Source organism: Sphaerodactylus townsendi, linkage group LG03 (assembly GCF_021028975.2).
Source record: "Sphaerodactylus townsendi isolate TG3544 linkage group LG03, MPM_Stown_v2.3, whole genome shotgun sequence".
NCBI lineage: Eukaryota > Metazoa > Chordata > Lepidosauria > Squamata > Sphaerodactylidae > Sphaerodactylus > Sphaerodactylus townsendi.
In genome coordinates this window covers 8,911,821-8,931,754 of record NC_059427.1, presented here as the reverse complement: position 1 = coordinate 8,931,754, position 19,934 = coordinate 8,911,821, and the positions used below count along the sequence as shown (strand labels likewise).

The 19,934-nt window shown below is 49.3% G+C and overlaps 1 protein-coding gene across 5 annotated transcripts in view; it reads left to right on the top strand.

Annotated features, from left to right (window-relative positions):
- The window catches only part of LOC125428545 (zinc finger protein 260-like), a 49,688-nt gene that overhangs the window by 14,797 nt on the left and 14,957 nt on the right, over positions 1-19,934 (top strand). For 4 of the 5 annotated variants that reach the window (XM_048488836.1, XM_048488835.1, XM_048488837.1 and 1 more), the window contains exons 1-3: positions 18,136-18,275; positions 18,961-19,090; positions 19,357-19,547. The exons of the other annotated variant lie outside the window; for it this stretch is intronic. In XM_048488836.1, the coding sequence (XP_048344793.1) occupies positions 18,237-18,275; positions 18,961-19,090; positions 19,357-19,547 (360 nt within the window). In that variant the 5' untranslated portion in view covers positions 18,136-18,236. Of the gene's footprint in view, positions 1-18,135; positions 18,276-18,960; positions 19,091-19,356; positions 19,548-19,934 lie in introns of those variants that run through there. 5 annotated transcript variants of the gene reach the window in all.

Below are 19,934 nucleotides of genomic sequence, written 5' to 3'. Positions count from 1 at the left end.
TGTTCATCAAATGGTCCCATTGCTTCCCTAGTTCCTGGCTCCTGGCATTTTAAAATACATATTGCTGGTTTTTATTCTTTTAGGAATTTGTTCCTCAAAATCCTTGGTTTGCATCTCTAGTGGTGCACTTACCAGCCTTTTGTGCAAGTTTATGTTTTATTTGCCTGGTTTGGGCAAGGCTTCCAGTTTCCAAAAGAAGTCTTTTTCTCTCTAATAGCTTCGTTCACCCTGCTCGTTAGCCATGCTGGTGACTTCTTGGACTTTACAGTACTTTTCCCGACCTATAGTATTCATTCTAATTGATCATCTAAAGTTACCTCTTCTCATATGTAACGTGATAGAGTTCCTTGGCAATTTTCTACGTAAATATAGAATACATTTGTTACCATTGTGGTCACTGTCACCCATCAGTTCTTCCAATATCTTGCACCAGGTCCTGGATGTGAGACCACAGTCCCAAAATAAAGCGAACTGTAGTTTTTCTTTAAAAAATGTAAGACTTTATTGAGAACTGAAGCATGCGAGAGATAGACGATTTCTGAGGAATATAGAAAGAACCAAACCTTAAATCCCTTCTGCCCTTGGCCTGCCCTTGCCGGGCCCAAGAGCTGCAGTTACAGTAAGATAATAAAGGGAAGAATACCAACATTCAAATACAGAGTTAACATTACAAAAGACAGGGGCCTGGCCACAGCTTGGAGAGCTGTGGCTGCATTTTAGCTTTTCTTTCCTGGAAGGCTGGAAGGGGGAGGGGGGATGAGCCAGGGGGCCCATCCCGACACTGGACTGCATTACTGAGGATTATGTCCAGGATCGCCTCTCCTTGAGTTGGTCATGGAATCCACTTTTCCAGAGCACAGTCATTTAGGGTATCTAGAAATTTTCCTCCTTAGCATGACTTGATCATGCAATTTTTCTGTTGACAGGATCATAGTTAAGGTTGCTATTGTTTCAACTCCCTCTCCCTTGGGTGCCTGAGAGATTTTATTCTCCATGTCAACATCACTGAGTATTTAGGTCAGGGTGCTGATAGAACATTCCCAGTACTGAATTAACTTTGGAGACTGTTATTGTCAACCAGAGCAATTTTATAGAAGATCCACCCTTTGAAAGGTTTCTAGCTTGGTTATTCATTTATTTATTTAAAACATTTCTATGCCACCTTTCACCTGATCAGTGTCCGCAAAGTGAGGTATATGAAACCTTTAAACATTAGAATAATTAAAAGCGTTAAAATTATAAAATAATTCAATACAGCACCTAACAAATAGCACCAGAATCAGTGAGGAAGCTCAATAACCGTTATTGCGGGCATGCCAAACAAAACAAAAAAGCTGTTACCCACTGGTGGAAGTCATCAATAAAGAGAGACAGCTGAATGTCCCTAAGGAAAGTTTCAGAGTTCTGGTGCCATGACCAAGAAAGACTATCTTTAAGTTGCCACCTATTTAGCTTCAGGTATTGGGGCAGCCACAGCAGGACCCCAGAAGATAAGTAGAGTGAGAGGGCAGGTTCATATGTTGGTGATCCTTAAGGTATGTTGGTACCAGGCCATGCAGGGCTTTAATGAACAGTAACCGTACCTTGAATTGAGGCCAGAAGCAAAGTATAGATGGAAGAAAACTGGAATGATATCCCCACCCCCTCCACCCCCTGTGACCCACTGTAGTCAACATTCTGACCACAGTACTGTGTGCTGATAAAGCTTCTGAACAGCCTTCAAAGGCAGGCCCACGGAAAGTGAATTGCAGCAATCCAATGTAGACATTACCAGGGTATGCACCAAAGGGCAAGATGTTTTCTGCCCAAGAAGTAGTGCAGTTGGCTCAGCAGTGGAAGCTGGAGAAGGGCACCCTGACCACCATTTTCACCTGTTCATCCAACAGAAGGCTCAGGTCCAGAAACACCCCTAAGCTGCTAACTTCTTTTAGGAGGAACTTAGCCTAACTGGAATAAACCATGTTGTGGGGGAGATCTGTTTTGTAGTACCTCTCTTTTGTCAGGATTTAGTCTTAATTGGTCAGCCCTCATCCATTCCAAAAACTACCTCTAGGTACCTGTTTATAGTTTCCTCAGCCTCCCTGACATCTGCTGATAGTGTGAGATACAGCTGAGAATCATCTGCATATTAGTGGCAACTCAGCCCAGATCTCCAGATTACCTCTAAAAATGTTGAAAAGCATACAACTAATGTTGAAAAGCATAGTGTTGTTAGCCACTGGCCAATTACGAAAGAAATTGATAATAAAACTGCAAAGATTGTCATGCCCTTATATAAAGCAGTGGTACAACTGCACTTGGGAGTACTGTGTTCAGTTCTGGTCGCCACATCTCAAAAAGGATATCGAAGAGATAGAAAAATTGCAGAGAAGGGCAATGAGGATGATTGAAGGATTGGAGCACCTTCCTTATGAGGAGAGGCTGCAGCGTTTGGGACTCCTTAGTTTGGAGAGGAGACGTCTGAGGGGGGATATGATTAAATTCTATAAAATTACGCATGGGGTAGAAAATGTTTTTCTCTCTTTCTCACAATACTAGAACCAGGGGGCATGCATTGAAAATGCTGGGGGGAAGAATTAGGACTAATAAAAGGAAACATTTCTTCATGCAACGTGTGATTGGTGTTTAGAATATGCTGCCACAGGAGGTGGTGATGGCCACTAACCTGGATAGCTTTAAAAGGGGCTTGGACAGATTTATGGAGGAGAAGTCGATCTATGGCTACCAATCTTGATCCTCTTTGATCTGAGATTGCAAATGCCTTAGCGGACCAGGTGCTCAGGAGCAGCAGCAGCAGCAGGCCATTGCTTTCACATCCTGCATGTGAGCTCCCAAAGGCACCTGGTGGGCCACTGCGAGTAGCAGGGTGCTGGACTAGATGGACTCTGGTCTGATCCAGCAGGCTTGTTCTTATGTAGCACAATGTGTTTTCTGCATGGTGGAGGCAAATGTTTGTTGCAGCAAGATTTCTTGTATGGATGTATTTCCTCCAACCCCACTTTCACATTCCACTCTCTATGCAGCAAGCAAAAAGCCAGCTGATGGGTAATGCCTGCCTTGCTGCAAAAAAGGATGGTGGGTAATAATGACAAACATGCCCTGAAACAAAGACTTCCTGACCAATTCTCTTTGAAGTTGCAGGAAGCTCTCTGAACATAATCAGCCACTATGTCCTGCTTGATACATATAGGAAAGCCCCTGTAGTATGCCTTTCTCTTGTTCTTTTAGGGTGTGTATCCATTGATTACCGTATCCCATTGGTTCTCTCCCTTCCACTCTGTTTTGTTTCTGTTTTCCCTTTAAACCAAGCACATAAGCTTTTTCATTTTAGCTCAGAGCCTTCTGGCATTTGGGTAGAAACACCTCCATGTGATATCTGTCCCTTTAAATCTCTGGCATGTATTTTTTTTCCCACTCTGTCCCTTTGGTCTCTTTGACTGTCCTGCTATTCTTTATCTTCACTTTCTGTATCTGTCCCATTCTCATTTGGCAAATTAGAAGCAATTTCCCCTTCATTCCTTTGGGCAAATCTGCCTGAAGCTGATGTGTCTCATCCCTTTTTTCTGGGGGTAGGTTTTAAATTTGAGGTTGGACGCCTGCTTTTATGCTTTTATGTATTAATTTGTTTTCGCTGGTTTTAGGTTATTTTAGTGCTGACATGAGATGGAGCTTATGTCTTTATATTGTATATGTGTTTTGCTCCTGTTGTCTCTGAATTCTTGCTGTTCACCTTGAACAGTGCCGAGGATCGAGGTGATTACTAAACTTGATTAATAAATAAAAAATAAATAAAATAAATCTCCTGTTGACGTTCTCCGTGTCCAGTTTTGCACTGTAGCTCTGCATTCTGACTCCAACCAATTTTTGTAGTGCTTCTGGACTGAAATTTTGTTGTTCTAGTTCAGACCAACCAAGCTGCCCTCCTGAAATTGTTTTCATGATGTGTGTAAATGTAATTGGTATAGGAGAACATAACAGGAAGGTAGTTTGCTAAATTAGAGGAAGAGATAACCAGTTTATCACTTTGTTAAACAGAACTGTTCATAATTAGCCTGGAGAAGATTGTTGAAAGCATTGATAGGAAGTGCACCAAAACAAAACCTTCCAATGCAGCTGTTGCCAATGGACATAAAGTTGGCAGCCAACCAAGAGACTTCCCTGTGAGGTCAATTTCTATCCATCCTTAATTTCATCCTCCACGCAATGGATAAAACATCTCCAAAGGGGTCAGAAGTCTTTGTGACTGCAGAGGAGGAGCAACTTGAAATCCCAAAATGCCCCCCAAGGAGGAATGTATGGCCCCCTATAAAGATCTTTGGTGTGGGTCCTATCTAGAGAATTGGAAACATAAATTGAGACAATGTGCTACAATGGCAAAATTAAAGAATTTTGTGAACAAATTGAGTGTTCCAAGAGAAATTGAAGTTTTGTTTTGCATACTTCCGTTGAAAACAAGAATAGATTTTTGTATATTGATAGAGACTGACCAATACGTTAAAAAAATAGAAGTTTAAAGGATACTATTATTTTAAAAAATAACTTTAATAGATAGCAGGATCTATATGCAGGATGTTGAAGTTTAGAAATAATACCAAAATTGTTCTACCAATATTCCTTTTAATTACAATGTCTTATATGTTATAATTGACTTTTTAAATGACAGGTTTAATTAAATATTATACGAGTTTGTGGGAAATTGCTGAAGTTGAGATCCATTTTGGTTAGTAATGCATGAATGTATTCTTTCTCTATTTGTTAATTAAGAAAAATAATAAAAATTTGTCAAAGAAAGATGTAGTTGTGCCCGCGGAGTCAGCGTAAGAACGAGACGAGACGCGGAAATATCATCTGGTGGAGAGCGCCAGCAGCGGGAGCGCGGGGGTCCGTGATCCTGGCGACTCTGCCGCGTGCTAGTTCCTGGCACCTTTTATTAGAGTTCTAATGGGGGCGTGCAAAGGGGGTGAATCGGTAGGAGACCGGGAGGGCGGGAGACCAGGAGATCATCATGTGACGTATGATCTCATCTGGCTGCTACGTGCGGGGAGAGGTGTCTGTGTCTGGGTCCTGAAGAAATCACTCACACCTGGGGGGCAAAGAGGCTCTATTGTCCCCTTTGTCTAGGACACCCGGTGAAAGTGCGAGCCAGGTAGTTCATGACCTGTGACTCATCAGGGGGGCTGGAGGATGGGAGAGCAGTGCGACCAGAAGGTCGTAGTTGGGCCAGCATGCTAGCGCTCTGTCTACGGTTCTGCTGGGTCAGCGGCTCATCCCTACATCTCCTCCTTTTTTACATTTTAGAAGGAGGGCCGAAATGGTGGGGCAGATTTAAAGGGGGCCGGCTTACACTCCTCCGGCTGTTTGCCAAGCTGGTCGAGCTGCTTGTGCAACATAAGGACTTGGTTGCGATGTAAGGGAAAGTCAAGGGGTCTTTTACACACGTTACAGGCAATATTAGAGATACATTGAACAAGGCAAGATCCGACGAGGAGGCATACAATCAAACCAATGCAGAGCTGTACAATAAAACTTAACCATCCCCCTGGCAGCCAGCTCCAGAGGGCTGACCACCAGTGGGGCAATACGTCATACTTCAGATTGGACACAACATCTTGCAATTCACGCACTTTCATATGAATCAAATGAGAGTTATCAGAGAGATTAAAACAACACATATTATGTACATTCTCACAACCTTGGTGATGCAGTAACAACAAATAATCAATAGCTGACTACGCGGTTATCTAAAGAATTAAAGCTTGGTGAAGTTCTTGTTGCTTTCGGAGGGTGCCAGGGCATCCCAGGCGATGGAGGTAGAAATTGATGGACTTGGCGGAGCACAGGCCAGCCCGGCCAATTGTCTTAAGCGTTTGTAAGAAGCAAGTCGAGGGGACTCTCCCCACTAGGGAAGTCGCTGAGGGAGGCGAACTCTGCCCGAGGAGAGGCGGCTGACAGCGTCAGCTCTCCGGCAAGAAGAGGGTCGGTGGGGTACAGTGGAGCGGCGGCGGCCCGCTCGAGACTCCCAGTGAGCCTGAGGTAGAGAGGCGATGGTGAGGCGACTGAGACAGCAAAGAGTTCCCGGCTGGCCGGGCAGGAGGTAGTTAAAGGTTCTTTCCCCGCAAGTCCAGAACCAGCCCTTGGGGAGCAGGATGTTCCCGAACACGGGGAATGTCCCTCCGTAATGTGCGTGCAGTTCCAGTTTGCCGAGGGCGGTGGAATGGGCCTGGGCTGGTCTCGTCCTGCCCCGCCCGGCAATGCTTGAGCGCAGGTGTTGGACTTGTGGTTAGCGACAGTCTTAGTGATAAGAGGAAAGAGCGCCGGCCGGGAGGAGTTTGGGCGATGGGTCCCCAATGCGCAGCTCATAAGAGTATTTGATGGGACGAGGCATTCATAAAAGGGGCTTAGGCCAGATTCCAGCTAGGAGAAGTCCCGGGGGAGCTTTGCAAGCGGGGAGCAGGCAGGAGCTTAGCAAACTCCCGACTCCTAGGTACTGGCCCAGGCAGAAAGAGGTTGGAAGAGGCGTTGGCGTGAGCGGCGAGCCGTTCCCAGATGTTGGTTTGATCCAAGGCTTGTCAGGAAGGGGTGACCGGCGGCCACCGGCAGGAAGCTTAGCAAGAGCAGGCAGAGGATGAGTGACTGCCGAGGTTGGCTGTGATGATCCGCAGGCAGGCAGCACAGAGATCCTCGGGTGTCTCGGGGAGGCCTTGCCTGTGCAGCCATAGCTCCTGAGCCTGGCTGGTGGTCGCCTTGACATCCCCCCAGGTCATTCGGGTCTTCAGACCGTCTGGGCGCTGGCGGCGGTTTCGTCGAGGCCGCGGGGCGGGGTCTTCCAGAGAGATCCGCTCCATCTCCGGGATGGGGTTGGTTTCCTCCTGATGCCATTCCATGGGCTGGCCGGTCGTGGCGAGTTGGAATCCGCAGGGGGCCTGTAGGAAGAGGGACTGAAACACACCCCTTTCCCCAGGTTATGGGAGGGGTCAGGTCCCACCAGGCTCCGTCCTAGAGTCGGTGGCGGGAGGTCAAGTTCGAGTTTAAATGGTTTGTTGATATGATTAGGCTTATTTTGCAGCCTGCTGGGGGCCGCCTACTCCTCTTTCTTTAAGTTGTTTGACAGGAAGGGCAGAGGGTAGGCGATCCTGAGGGAGAACTGGCTTCAAAACGTCATCAGGGCGCGTCAAGGCAAGGGTCCGAGCCCCAGGGGAGGGGGGGCAAGCGGACCATTAGGGAATTGTGGGTATGCATACTTAATTTGCAATACAAAAAGGGGGCTTGGAGGGCGCTTTGGAGGTAATGGGTGTATCAGGGAGACAAAGCAATCGGGTGATTGGGGGTAGAAATCTAAACACAAAAGGGGGAGGGGTTTTTCCTTTGCAGCGGGGAATGTACTTACCGTGACCTTGGTGGTTGGCGCAGAAGGTTGGAAGGGTGCAATGTTGTGATTAATTTATCTTGGGGAATTGCCGCCCGCCGAAACCGCTCCTTAAGGGGCGGCTTCGGTTAGGCGCCTGGCCTTGCACACTGTATTCATACAGCTGCCAGGCGCTGGGCAACCACAACCCACACAGGTTTATGTGTGAATTTGGTGCGGCAGCATCCCCTTGACTAGAGGCCTGCCCTGGCCGCCGAGACCACTCCTTAAGGGGCGGTTTCAGCTAAACGCCCTGGCGATGGTAGCCACAAGCCAAACAGATTTGTTATGGGCATAGTGGCAGTAGCCTCTTTTTAACCTGGGGCCTGTCCTGGCAGTGCTGCGGTACCAGGATGGGCCCAGATTTTAATCCAGGGGGGGCCAGTCAGCCAATTGGCCCTCCCGCCTTTGCTGGTTGAAAAACAGAAGGGGAAAGGGAACAAGAGGGAGACAGCTTTTGGGCAGGATTTCAGGAGATAGATTCGGGAAGCGTACTCAGGATGAATGATCTGTGCGATGGACTTATCCATCCCAGACTAAGGTCGTTTTGACCTGGCTCATGAGATCCCTTCCCCAGAGATTAACATGGATGTCCAAAGAAAGCGATGGGGAAGCGGATCTGTGAAGGCTGCCTTTCGAGCCTTCTGGGCTGTGGACCGTGGCCGGGCAGATCGCTTCGTCTCGCGGTTTGTTTCCTCCCACCCCCCAGATGCCGCAGGCAAAGCCTCGGATTAGGCCACTGATCCAGGCCACTTTCGGAAACCTGCTCTGATAGCCGGTTCACGTGCGGCGCCGGTGTCTACCAGTCCGCTTTGAACGAAGACACCCCTTCTATGGTATGGAGAGGCTCCAGAGTACGGGCTGAGGAGCTTCCGATAGGCGTCTCCACGCGCTCGCGATGGTGGTGCTGGCGCTGCATCCCTGAAGGTTAGCTTGGGCTCGCCCTGACCTCTACTGAGCTAATGGCCGGGCATCGCGTAGGGCAGGAGGGATCCAGTTGTCGCATTGCCGCTGAGGTCCCGCTAGAGCGAGGATTTCCCTGCGGGATGTTTGTCCACATACCTGGAGGTGGATGGACCCCTGGTGCATGGAGTCGATGACTCACGGGATGATGAACAATCCCTGCTCAGCGGCGGAAGCCTTTGGCAACACCAGCCCAATGGTCCCCGTTGGGATGGGGTCGCATGTATGTGGGTTGGGAGCTTCGCGAAGGACCTACGTTAAGGGGAACTTAAGGATATGGGCTGGAGGTGCGAGGCCCGGCCCGAGAAAATGCCTGCCATGAGAGGGTGGTGGTTTGGGCTGTTCACGAAGTACTCTCCTCCTTGAGTGCTTGGGCTGGGGGAGGCAGCCCGTGCTTGCGGAAGTTTCCCGGCGGGCATTAAAGCTTCTCAATGGAAACCTCTCTCTCTCTGGCACTGGGGGCATCGGGTTTTGGGCGGCCTTGGGGGTCTTAAGCCTCCTGGGGGAGGAGGATCCTCCTCAGCATCCGGGATTGTAGGCTCCCCCGCCGGGTGCAGCCCTACTCACTCGCCGGAAGTGTCCTGGTTTGCACGCAGTTGAAGCACTCATCCTGAGGGCTGTCCCCTGTGGCAGTGGAGAGCGCCCGTGGCTAGGAGAGCTGGCTTGGTGGGTGGGGAGGGACCCGGCGTCCTGGCAAGCCTTGAAGAGCATGTCGGCCAGCTCAGGGTTTCACTCCCTAAACGCCCGGTGATTGCCCTCGCGGCACTCAGTGGGAGGCGTTCTCCTTGGCGAGAGGCGCCAAAGAAGCTTCGTTTTGGGCCTCCCTACGCTATCTACCTGTCTCTTGAGAGCCTCGAGGAACCTGTTTCTGAACTCAACGCATAAAAGGCTCTTGGGGTTTTCTGGCGGATGGCCCTGGCGGGAGAAACTTTAGATTGAAGCTGCCCGGCACTGGGGACCTTCCGCGAAGGCATGCCTTGGCAGTAGAGCACACTCAGAAGGCTGACTGCAAAGGGTGGCCTCGGGCAGGACGATCTGATCGTTAGAAGGGTTGGCTTAAAAGCCTGCGCCCAGCCGGTAAAACTGCTTAGCGGCGGTGTATGAACTCCGCCAGAGGCTGCTCCCTCTGTTCACACACTGCTGGCGGTACTGCAGCTTTCCCCAAACCACATACTGTCGCGAGGGTTTAAAAGCATCACGAAGTGTGGTCTTCGCAGTCCCTCGCGGGGAACCATTAGGTGATTCCCTACAGCGACTGCTTCTAGCATGCCTCTCACATAGGGGGGCTGAGTGATTCCCTCGTCCGCATGTGCGCCTTGCGGAGCTTCGGTGAGGAAATATTGTAACCTAGGGGCGGTACTTCGACAACTCTCCGAAGACTATGCCATCTTCCCCCTCATGATCCGGTGTAGTGGATGGGGCCACCACGGCAAGGAGATCGGCATGCGTCTTCCGTCAGGGTTTTCCTTTGCAGATCGTGGTTATCTACACGTTCTCGAGAGTTTCTGAAAACCAGCGCCACATTGCGGTATGGCGCTGGCGGAGGTCTCGCGATGGCTTCAGAAAATGAAGGCAGGCGAGAGGGAGGGCGGCCGAGCAGGAAAAGAGACTGAACAAGTGAGGGGCGGGGGGGCGAGGAGGCAGAAGGAGAGACAGGCGTCAATTTGAGTGGATAGAGAAAGTTCGAGGGGTGAAACTGAAGCTGAAGAAGGAGATTGAAGGAGGCGATCTACGGCAAGGGGAGCCAACCACCATAGACCTGCAGGCTGATGCCAGCGACATAACGATTGCCTCCACACGTCAGTAACCCAGTGACATCGGCCTTGAGGCTCTGTGTGGCGGCGCCCGATGTTTTCCCAATCTGCTTTAGATTCAATGTCCCCTTTCTGGGTACCATGGACATTGAGCTTCAATCTCCTCAACCAATTTAGCGCAGCTCCCCTCTCTTCTACACGGAGACCCTGCCGCTTTTCACTAAGCGGCTTTCAATTCGCCATAGCTTGTGCTTTGTCATAAGCCCTGCTTTTGCAAGCTCCCATACTACCGGTGTTTTTAAAACGTCCGGACGAGAGAGTGTCCTAGAACTTCGAGGTCCCCTGGATCGCCTTGATCCCGTGCGACTGACCGGTACCCGAAAGGTGGAGTCCCCTGGATCTCGCCGATCCAGCCGGACGATCAAGTACCTTTGACCCCTTTCCCAGGCGGCGGTAAGCAGGGTGGAGGATTCCCCGAGGATTCCCTGGGTTTTCGGCACCAGCTTGTGAGTCGTGCCTTGAGTCAGCCCGGTAAAACGAGCGAAGGCGAGAGCAGGAGATATCATCTGGTGGAGAGCGCCAGCAGCTGGGAGCCGCACTGAGGGGGTCCGTGATCCTGGCGACTCTACCCGGCGTGCCTAGTTCCATGGCACCTTTTATTAGAAGTTCTAATGGGGAAGTGCAAAGGGGGGGGTGTGGATCGGTGAGGAAGACGGAGGAGAGCGGGGGAGGCCGGGGAAGACCCCGGGAGATCATCATGTGACGTATGATCTCATCTGGCTGCTACGTGCGGGGAGAGGTGTCTGCGTCTGGGTCTAATCCTCACCTGGGGGCAAGGGCTCTATTGTCCCTTTGTCTAGGACACCCGGTGGTGCGAGCCAGGTAGTTCATGACCTGTGACTCATCAGGGGGTGGAGGATGGGAGAGCGGTGCGACCAGAAGGTCGTAGTTGGGCCAGCATGCTAGCGCTCTGTCTACGGTTCTGCTGGGTCAGCGGCTCATCCCTACAGAAAGATCTTCGGTTTAAGGTAGTATACACTTCAAAACTGGCGATGTAGAATCTGGGGGAGCTAATAGATTATTCTGATGGAAAGTCCTCCAAAGTTGTATCATCCATCTGGAATTCATCTTTCTACTTCTTCTAAATTATGTTTCCTCCCAAAAACAGTAACCCCCCCCCAAAAAAACCCTGAAACATTAACCCACCCCTCACCCCCCCAAAAAAAGTTAAAATTGCTTTCATTTGGAAGTTTGGTCATGATTGTGTTGCGCTTTCAGTGCCAGAGTGTGCTGTGATTCTGTGGCTTGACGTTGCTTTTGTTAGGCTGTGCTACTTTGGCTTGTAGTGCCAAAGTTCTTGTCCATCCTTCCCCTTCAGTTCTTAGAGTGCCTTATGGTAATGCCCAATCAGTTCAATGACAATAACTATGGCCCCCTATGCCTATCTCAATTGAAGATGGGATTTCTAAAATAAACAGGAAATCTCAATAGTAACAAGAAAAAAAGAGAAGGGAAGAAGAATGGGAGGCCTTTTCTGCCCTCAACCAAAGGCCTGGCTAATCAGTTCCACCTCACAGGCCTTGCAGAACCGTGATAAATCCTTCAGGGCTTGGATCTCATTCAACAGTGTGGTCCACAAGGCTGGGGCCAGAGCTGAAAAAGCTCTAGCCCTGACTAAGCGCAGCTGGATAACTTTGGGCCAGGGAGCACCAACAAACTATTATTTGCAGAGCTCAGTGCTCTCTGGGGAGTGTATGAGGAGAGGTTGTCCCAATGATACCAGAGCCCATTTGGGGGCTTTAAAGGTTAAAACCAAAACCTTGAATCTGATTCAGTATTCCACTGGAAGCCAATGCAGCTGATAGAGAACTGACACCGTGGTGTCCCTGGAAGGTCTGTTCAACCACATTTTGCACTAGTTGGGAGTTTCCGGATCAAGGGTAGCCCAGTGTACAGCAAGTTACAGTTTGGAGGTGACCATTGTATGGATCACTGTATCAAGGTCGGAACTGGGCAAGGAGGGCAAACTTGGTCTGGCAAAGATGAAAAAAGCCAGCTTGATCCTCCCTAGATAAGGAGTTGTTAAAAGTCACACCTACACCCCTGATGGTGGTTGCATCTGTTAGCTGCACCCTGTCGAGAGTTGGGAGGCGGCCACCTTTCCCTACATTCCTTCAGCTCAGACACAGGACCTCGCATCTTGGATAGGTCTAGTTTCAGGTGGCTCTGCTTCAACCATATCACCACACCCTCCAGACAAGGCAGTGATTTAGAAGATAATAACCAACTGGGTTGAATACTGCTTGCAAGTCAAGCTGTAACAGCAGTACCAACCCCCCTTGATCCAGTTGCCTCCAAAGATCATGAGAGCCCCCAAAGCTGTCTCTGTCTCATGGCCAACATGAAAGCTGGATTGAAATATGTTTATTACTGATGTGTCCTCCAGGAAACCCTGGATCTGTTCTGTAGCTGCTCTCTCAACTACCTTACCAAGGAAAGGAAGATGGGGGACTGGGCAGTAGTTGAATGGATCAAGAGGGTCCTGTGGAGATGGATCAGAATGTGTATAAATTTATGTATTTAATCAAGGAGGATTAATTCAAATGAAACAAGGATTTAAGAATCAAAATGGAATGTCTCTGTATAGTGACCAGCAGAAGCCTGCATGTTTCAAAGGTCAAAGGAATGTTACCACTATGCAGGCAGGCTACAGATAACATCTTTGGGATCTTGTCTACGTGACAGCAGAAAGGTGCATTTTATGACATTGTGTTAGAACTAGCTAAATCAATGTGATTAGTCAAATGATAAATAAGAGTTTTTTCTATATAGTTAAATGAACATAGAAATAATAAGAGTGATTCATATTCACATGTATTTGTATTTCACTATAATTCTATTGTGTTAGAATCATTGTATTAGAATTATGTTTTAACATTTCAAACTGGGGAATTGTTAGAATCATTTCAAACTGTTGGGAGACGTTTTATGATCCAGAAGAATGTCAAGCTTGCATAGCCAAGGCATAGCTGCATGGCCTGAGGGACATTGGCTTTCTCAGGGGCCAACCAAGAATATGGGTTTTCTTGAGACAGTGAGCTAGCTTTTATGGTAGTCCTTTGTATATGCATGTATGGACAAAGGATGGCCATAAACTCTGGCATTCTGGTTTGAATTACAGAAAGTGTGACGTAGAATAAGGAGTTTATTTCATTGTGACAAAGACAGATCTGACCAATGAGATTAGCAAAGAGTGAACCATGTCACAGTAAGAAGTAAAGGGATGGTTAGATGGCGATCTTTGCATCTACAAAACTCAGGTCTTCCTATACTGGGCGTGACTCTTGAGAGCCACCCGAGAGTGTCTCAGCTTGAGAGCACCAGGTGCCTCTCCTTGAGGGAGAGGTCACCTCCTGGTTCTAAAGTTTGTGCCCTTTCCACGGGGGGTTGGGGAAGGATGCCTTTTGTAACTTATCTGTATTCTGTAGTTCTAAATTCCCATGTGTCTTTGAATTAGAGAGCTCTCTCCCTAGGGAGAGTTTACATACTATGTCTTTATCAAAATTCTGCCAAAGTAAAACTATCTGTGGTGTATGATTTCAGTGCCTTGTGCCTTTCATTTTTTAACTTTAGGTTTTCTTAAAAACTGTGATGGAATCATTACTGCTAAAACTGTAAAAGTCATATGACTGTGAAAACATCTTGCCTTTTGATCTCTCCTGGAGGGAGGGACAGGAAACTATGCAGAGGTGCTAGGATGAAACTTCAAAGGCCTAAGTTACCTCTCATGGCCTGAACAGAGTTTTCCTAGAAGGGGAAAACAAAAGGTTTTGGAATTCCATCTTGAGGCGTGGTCAGAGAAGGGATCTCTGGGCCATGGGTTCCCAGAATGAGGACAAAGGGCAGGGATGTGACCACCTAAGCAATCCCTTAACTGCATCTAGTTTATTTCTTTGTTTTCTGTTTTCAATAAAAATGGATTGAGACCTCAGCTGGTTGGAGTTATTGGAGAACCCAGGTTTTAATGAAACAAGCATTGGCTCTCCCAGGCTTGCTTTCATGATATGGTGGCAGCTTTTGTGGAACTCTGTTCAGGCCATGAGGTAACTTAGGCCTTTGAAGTTTCATCCTAGCACCTCTGCATAGTTTCCTGTCCTCTCCAGAGTCAAAGGCAAAGATGCTTTTCACAGTCATATGTGACTTTGCTAGTTTTACAGTACTATTCCATCACAAAAACTAACTCAGCTGTGTTGGACCAAGATGACTCACTCACAAGAGGGTCCCAAGATGACTCACTCACAAGATGACTACAAGATGACCCTACCACTGCCTCTTCAGGCCTCCCCAAAAAGACTCCTAAGAACTGGGACTGATTGATTATGTCTCTCACTAACTTTAACAAGCCAAGATGGGCATGGGTCTAAGGGACAAGTAGTAGGCTTCACAGCCATCAGGATCCTGTTGAAATCAGTCTGAAAGAGATGACTGAACTGGTCCAGCACACATTTAGAGGTGCAATGGCTTTCAACCCCATGCTTTTGGTCACCTTTTCCCTGAGCCCCTCAGAAGCATGGTGTGGCTGCCTTCCTGGAGCTCTTCACGGAAGTGATTTTCCAGGAGTACTTGCAGCTGGTGGCCAGCATGGATGCTTCTTTACATCTCCAGTGTGGAAGCAGGCCAGTAGCCAGAAAATGTTCAAGGGGGGTGGGGGGGTGGAAATAAGTACAGCAGTGGTCACCCCATCATTATCTGTTTTCTTTATTATTTATTTGTACTTTGTTATTTATTTACCAATTTTGTCCTTGACACTCAAAGGGAGTGTATTAGATTTGCACCATTGTAAAGGCTGCAGTATGTTGTTTATGGCCAAAGTGTCTTGGAAAAACATAGTCAGACACTGATCATAAGTCAGCATTATTATCTCCCTGCTTTCATAACCAGACCCACTTCATGCTGTCAAGACTATCCTTTCAAGTTATTGCACTTGAACGATGCTCACCCATATAGGTCTTGTAAAAAATGACCCGGATTCAGAAACAGGATCCAGTAGGCTTCCTAATAAAGATGATTTTACATTTCACGATTTTACATTTACATTTTACATTTCTGATTTTATAGGTTTCACATTTATGTTTTATTACTGTTGATTGTTTCCTGATTGCTTACTGACCTATAGGCATACAATCATTAAGTGGGAGGAGCTTTATTATATGATTCTTGAAAACAAATGTATTTTCTTTTATGTATACACTGAGAGCAGTGGGTGGGATATCAAAAATAGTTTAACAACAGGTTATCGATGGAATTGGTGGGATTCAAACAGTCAGCGTGGTGCCAAAGCAGACAGGGGTGGGAACAACATGGCAAGGGCATGGTCTGGGCGTTCTGGGGAAGGGATTTCCCAGAGCAGTGGTCTGCAGCAGGGCACTAGGCAAAATCTCCCCACTCACCCCAATGCCACCTGGGTAGACAATGGTTGCAAACAGACCAAGCACTGAGCAAAACTCCTCTCCCATCCCAATACCACCCAGGGTAGAAAGATTTGCCACAGAAACCAAGCACTTGTTAAATTCACGCCTCCATTCCACCAGGGTAGAAAAGATTTGCCCAGCACTAGCCAAATTCTGCACTCCCCCATCCCCATGCCACCAGGAGAAAGTTGCCCACAGAGAAAGCAAACCTGGGCATTCTGCCCTCCCCATCCCATGCCACCAGGATGAAAGATTTGCCCACAGGAAACCAAACACTGGCCAAATTCTGCCCTCCCCATCCCCATGCCACAAGGGTAAGAGCGTTTAACAAAGGAGTTACTTACTTTAATAGCCAGGAGGAACAGGCTGGAGGTATTTCGTGGAAATGTTCCTGCATCCCTAGGAGTCCAAGGCAGGGGTAGGGGAGACCCCGTGGCTCGCGAGAGCAGCTGCGGCTCTTCCGCCACTGTTCTGACCTTGTCCATGGCCCAGGGAGCCGCCCGGGCCCATCTCGCCCGCCCTGCAGAGGCAGAGGCCGGGTGCATCATGGCCGGAGGCTGTGCAGTGAGCTTTACCTCCCTACCCGCCCGCTGCTTGCGAGGCGGGCTGGCAACCCGGCCAGGGCCGAGCCGCCAGACCAATCTTGCCCGCCCTGCAGGAAGCCCGGCCAGCCAGGCGTCCACCCGCCAGCATGTGCCCTTCCATACTGCAGGAATCCCAGGCGAGCGCATCCTGCCAGCGGCGGCCAGGCCGTGAGCTTACCTTACCCGCCCACTGCTTGCGGGGTGGGTGCCAGTCCCGAGCCCGGCCGGGCTCGGGCCGCCGTCCCATCTTAGCCGCCCACTGCAGGAAGCAGGGGCCCGAGCGCCCTCGCCCAAGGCGGCCGGGCGGTGCCCGTGGCTTACCTCCTGCCCATCCCTGGTGCTTGCCGAGGCGGGTGCTCTCCCGGCGGCGGCCAGGCGAGCCGCTGCGTCCCATCTTCACCGCCCTGCAGGGGAAGCAGGCCCGAGCATCGCCAGCGGCCCGGCCGAATCGTGCGTGGAAGCTTTACCTCCTGCCAGCCCGCTGCCCAGGCGGGCGCCCGGTGGTCAGCCGACGATCCACCGCCCATCCATTGGCCGGCCATGATCCACCCACTTGTCTGTGTTACTCTCCATTGATTGCTCAAACTGGCTTTCCTGGGGCTCCATTCCATTTCCACTGTTTATCTCCACCAGCCATTCCATTCCTTCCTTCCACCCTTCCACTGCCCATTTTCCTTCCACCACCATCCATGCCACCTTTTCCACCCCTTCCACCATCCTTTTCACCTTCCCTTTCCACCACCCGTCCATTCCACCTGCCTTATTTCCACCACCTTCCATTTCCACTGTGCCTGCCATTTCACCATGCCTGCCGCTCACCTTTTCACCTTCCGCCCCACGTCCATGGCTATTTTCCGCCGCCGCATTCCGCCGCCGTCCGCCGCATTTCCGCCGCCGCTCACCTTCCGCTCTTTTCCGCCATTTTCCACCATTTTCAATTCCTTCCTTCCTGCCACCTTCCACCATGCCACGCTTTCCACTCCACCATGCCTCCACGCTCACCATACCATATTCGTGCCATACCATATTTCCGCATATTTACCACCGCCTTCCGTTACCATATTCCATACCACGCCGCATTCAGTTATTTTCGTGTCCGTATTCTCACCATGCCATGCCATGCCATTTCGATCCATTCCGCACCTGCCATCGCTCCGCCTCCGCTCACCACGTTCCTTCATGGTATGGTTCCGGTTCGTGGCTGGGTTCCTGGGTCCGGTCATCCCGTTGGGTCGGTCCATGGAGGATCGTGCTGGGTCCGGTTGGGTTAAGTTATCGTGTTTCGGCGGTTTACCGTTCAGTCCGGGGTTGGTCGGCTCTTTCTTCGGTTGTGGTTTCATCTCGGTTCCTCCAGACCGGTCCTGTTCATCCACCTCTGACCCCCAAAGGGTCGATTCCTGTGTGTCCAATCCATATTATCGGGTCAATTCTATTCTAAAAAAAAGTAACAAGATAAGGCTGTGTCCTGGATCTCCAGACTGGCCAGGGGGGTGAAGGACATTGGACAAGAGCTCTGCACATTGCCTGCTGTGTAGGTGAGGCGGGGCGGGGCAAAGCTCTCGGGGGCACCAGGAGACTTGAAAATATAAATCTATGCCTACAACAAAGTTGCTTTGTTCTGTGCCTTCATGGGGAGGATGACTCTCTGGTCACGTGGGGGGCTGATTTTGTGCCCCCCACGTGACCAGATGGCGGCAATAGATGTAACTTTGTTTCTAAGGGCCGCACAGGACAGATGTTGATACTATTCAGGATGGCTTCAGCAGGTCTCTCATACAAGGGCCCCTCGTAGGAAGCTGCCCCCACAATCGACAGGGCAGTGAAGAAACGCCCCTTCCCAAATCCCTCAGTTTCATACCAGCCTGATGGGAGGCGGCTTTTGCGGGGGAACTCCAATTCCCAGAAGGCCTTGCGAGAGCCAGACTGCTCGAGACCGCCTTTTGTAGGCGGCCCCAAATCAGCGCTGCTCTTTTTCAGACCAGAGAGAGAGAGAGACAGAAAAGGAGATTTTGGAAACACGGAATTTCCCGGGAATTGGCCTCTTCGTCCTTTTCCCGGGATGGAGGAAGGATCTGGCTGTTGCATGTCTGCAGGAAAGGTGAGTTTATGATTTCCAAAAAAATAACCGGGGAGGGGGACGGAAAATGCGCACAGCGGAGAGGTGGAATGAAAGGTGGAGAGACAAAGAGCTGTCCGGAGTCAGCACTCGGAGGAGGAAGAGAGAGCTGTTTTCCTTGCTTCACATACATCTTGTGTTTTCACACGCCTGAATGTTTTTCCTGCAACCAGCCCGAGTTTATATTATCCTCCTTCTTTATCTCGTTAAACATGAAATCCAACCACACATCTGCAGTTAAGAATTCTTCTGCAACGGGGTTATGGTTATGTTTCTCTTAAACCATTCCTTTTGCTACAGATCCTAGATCAGGGGTCTTCAAATTATGGCCCTCCAGATCTTCATTGACTACAATTCCCATCAGCCCCTGCCAGCATGGCCAAGTGGTAGGGCTCATGGGAATTGTAGTCTATGAACATCTGGAGGGCCATCGTTTGAAGACCCCTGTCCTAGATTTTAAGTAGATTTGACCAAGAGAAGCCCAGTTCTGTGCTGTTTTCTCAGTCTGTATGGTTTGGTGACTTGCAGTATATCATACCTGTCAGAAACTCCTGCAGTTTTACTTGCTAATGATTTCATATACTGCATTCTTAAAGTTTATGACCTGTAGGGTTATTCCCTTAGGGCAGGAATAGATGAAGAACTGGGCAATATTTTCCTCTTTCAGACCTCCTCGGTTTCCTTTATGGAAGTAGCCGTGTCTTTCAGCATGGAAGAATGGGCTCTGCTGGATCCAGGCCATCGAAAACTCTACTGGGAGGTGATGCGGGAAAACTGCGAGACCATAGCATCTCTTGGTAAGGATCTTCTCCCTTTTGCCATGAGCATTGAAGAGAAGGGAGGGGTGTGTTCCTTCAGTGTTCTTCGATTTCACAAGTTGTCCATGACAGTATTGGCTCCTCTTCTCAAGTGAGAAAATAGAGGTGAAGAAAGTCCAGGATTTCTGCATCTGATGGCTCATTTGTGATCCATCATAGAAGCTGCCCTACACAGCACCAGAAAAGCAAACACACCTTCTCAAATACTTTGCCTTTGTTATTTTGCTTGATTCTTGTTGTTGCAGGGACCTACAATTCCCAGAAAGACTTGAGAGCAGCAGAGTGGTCTACCCTATCTTTCCTAAGCGTTGATTGGGTGGCTTCAGCTGGAGACAGAGAAGAAAATTTGGAGAACATGGAATTCACAAGGGGATCTCTTCTTCCTTGTTTCCCCCAGGTGGTGGGAGAATGTGGCTTTTCCTTGTCTGCAGTAAAGGTGAGTTTTTGATTGATAAGCAGACCTTGGGCAAGAACAAGGGAGGGGAAAGAAGTGATGATGGGATGGAATGAAAGGAAGAGAAAGGAATGGCGGGAAAGGAAGGAATGGGCTAGAGCAGGGGTCTGCAACCTGTGGCTCTCCAGATGTTCATGGACTACAATTCCCATCAGCCCCTGCCACCACGGTCAATTGGCCATTGTGGCAGGGGCTGATGGGAATTGTAGTCCATGAACATCTGGAGAGCCACAGGTTGCAGACCTCTGGGCTAGAGGGAGCAGTAAGAGAGCAGCTTCTCAGGCAAGATCTCTACAGAAAAGGTGGGGAGCGCACACACTTGAATGTATTCCCTTCCTGTGTTCGTTTTATTCTGAACACCTAGATGTC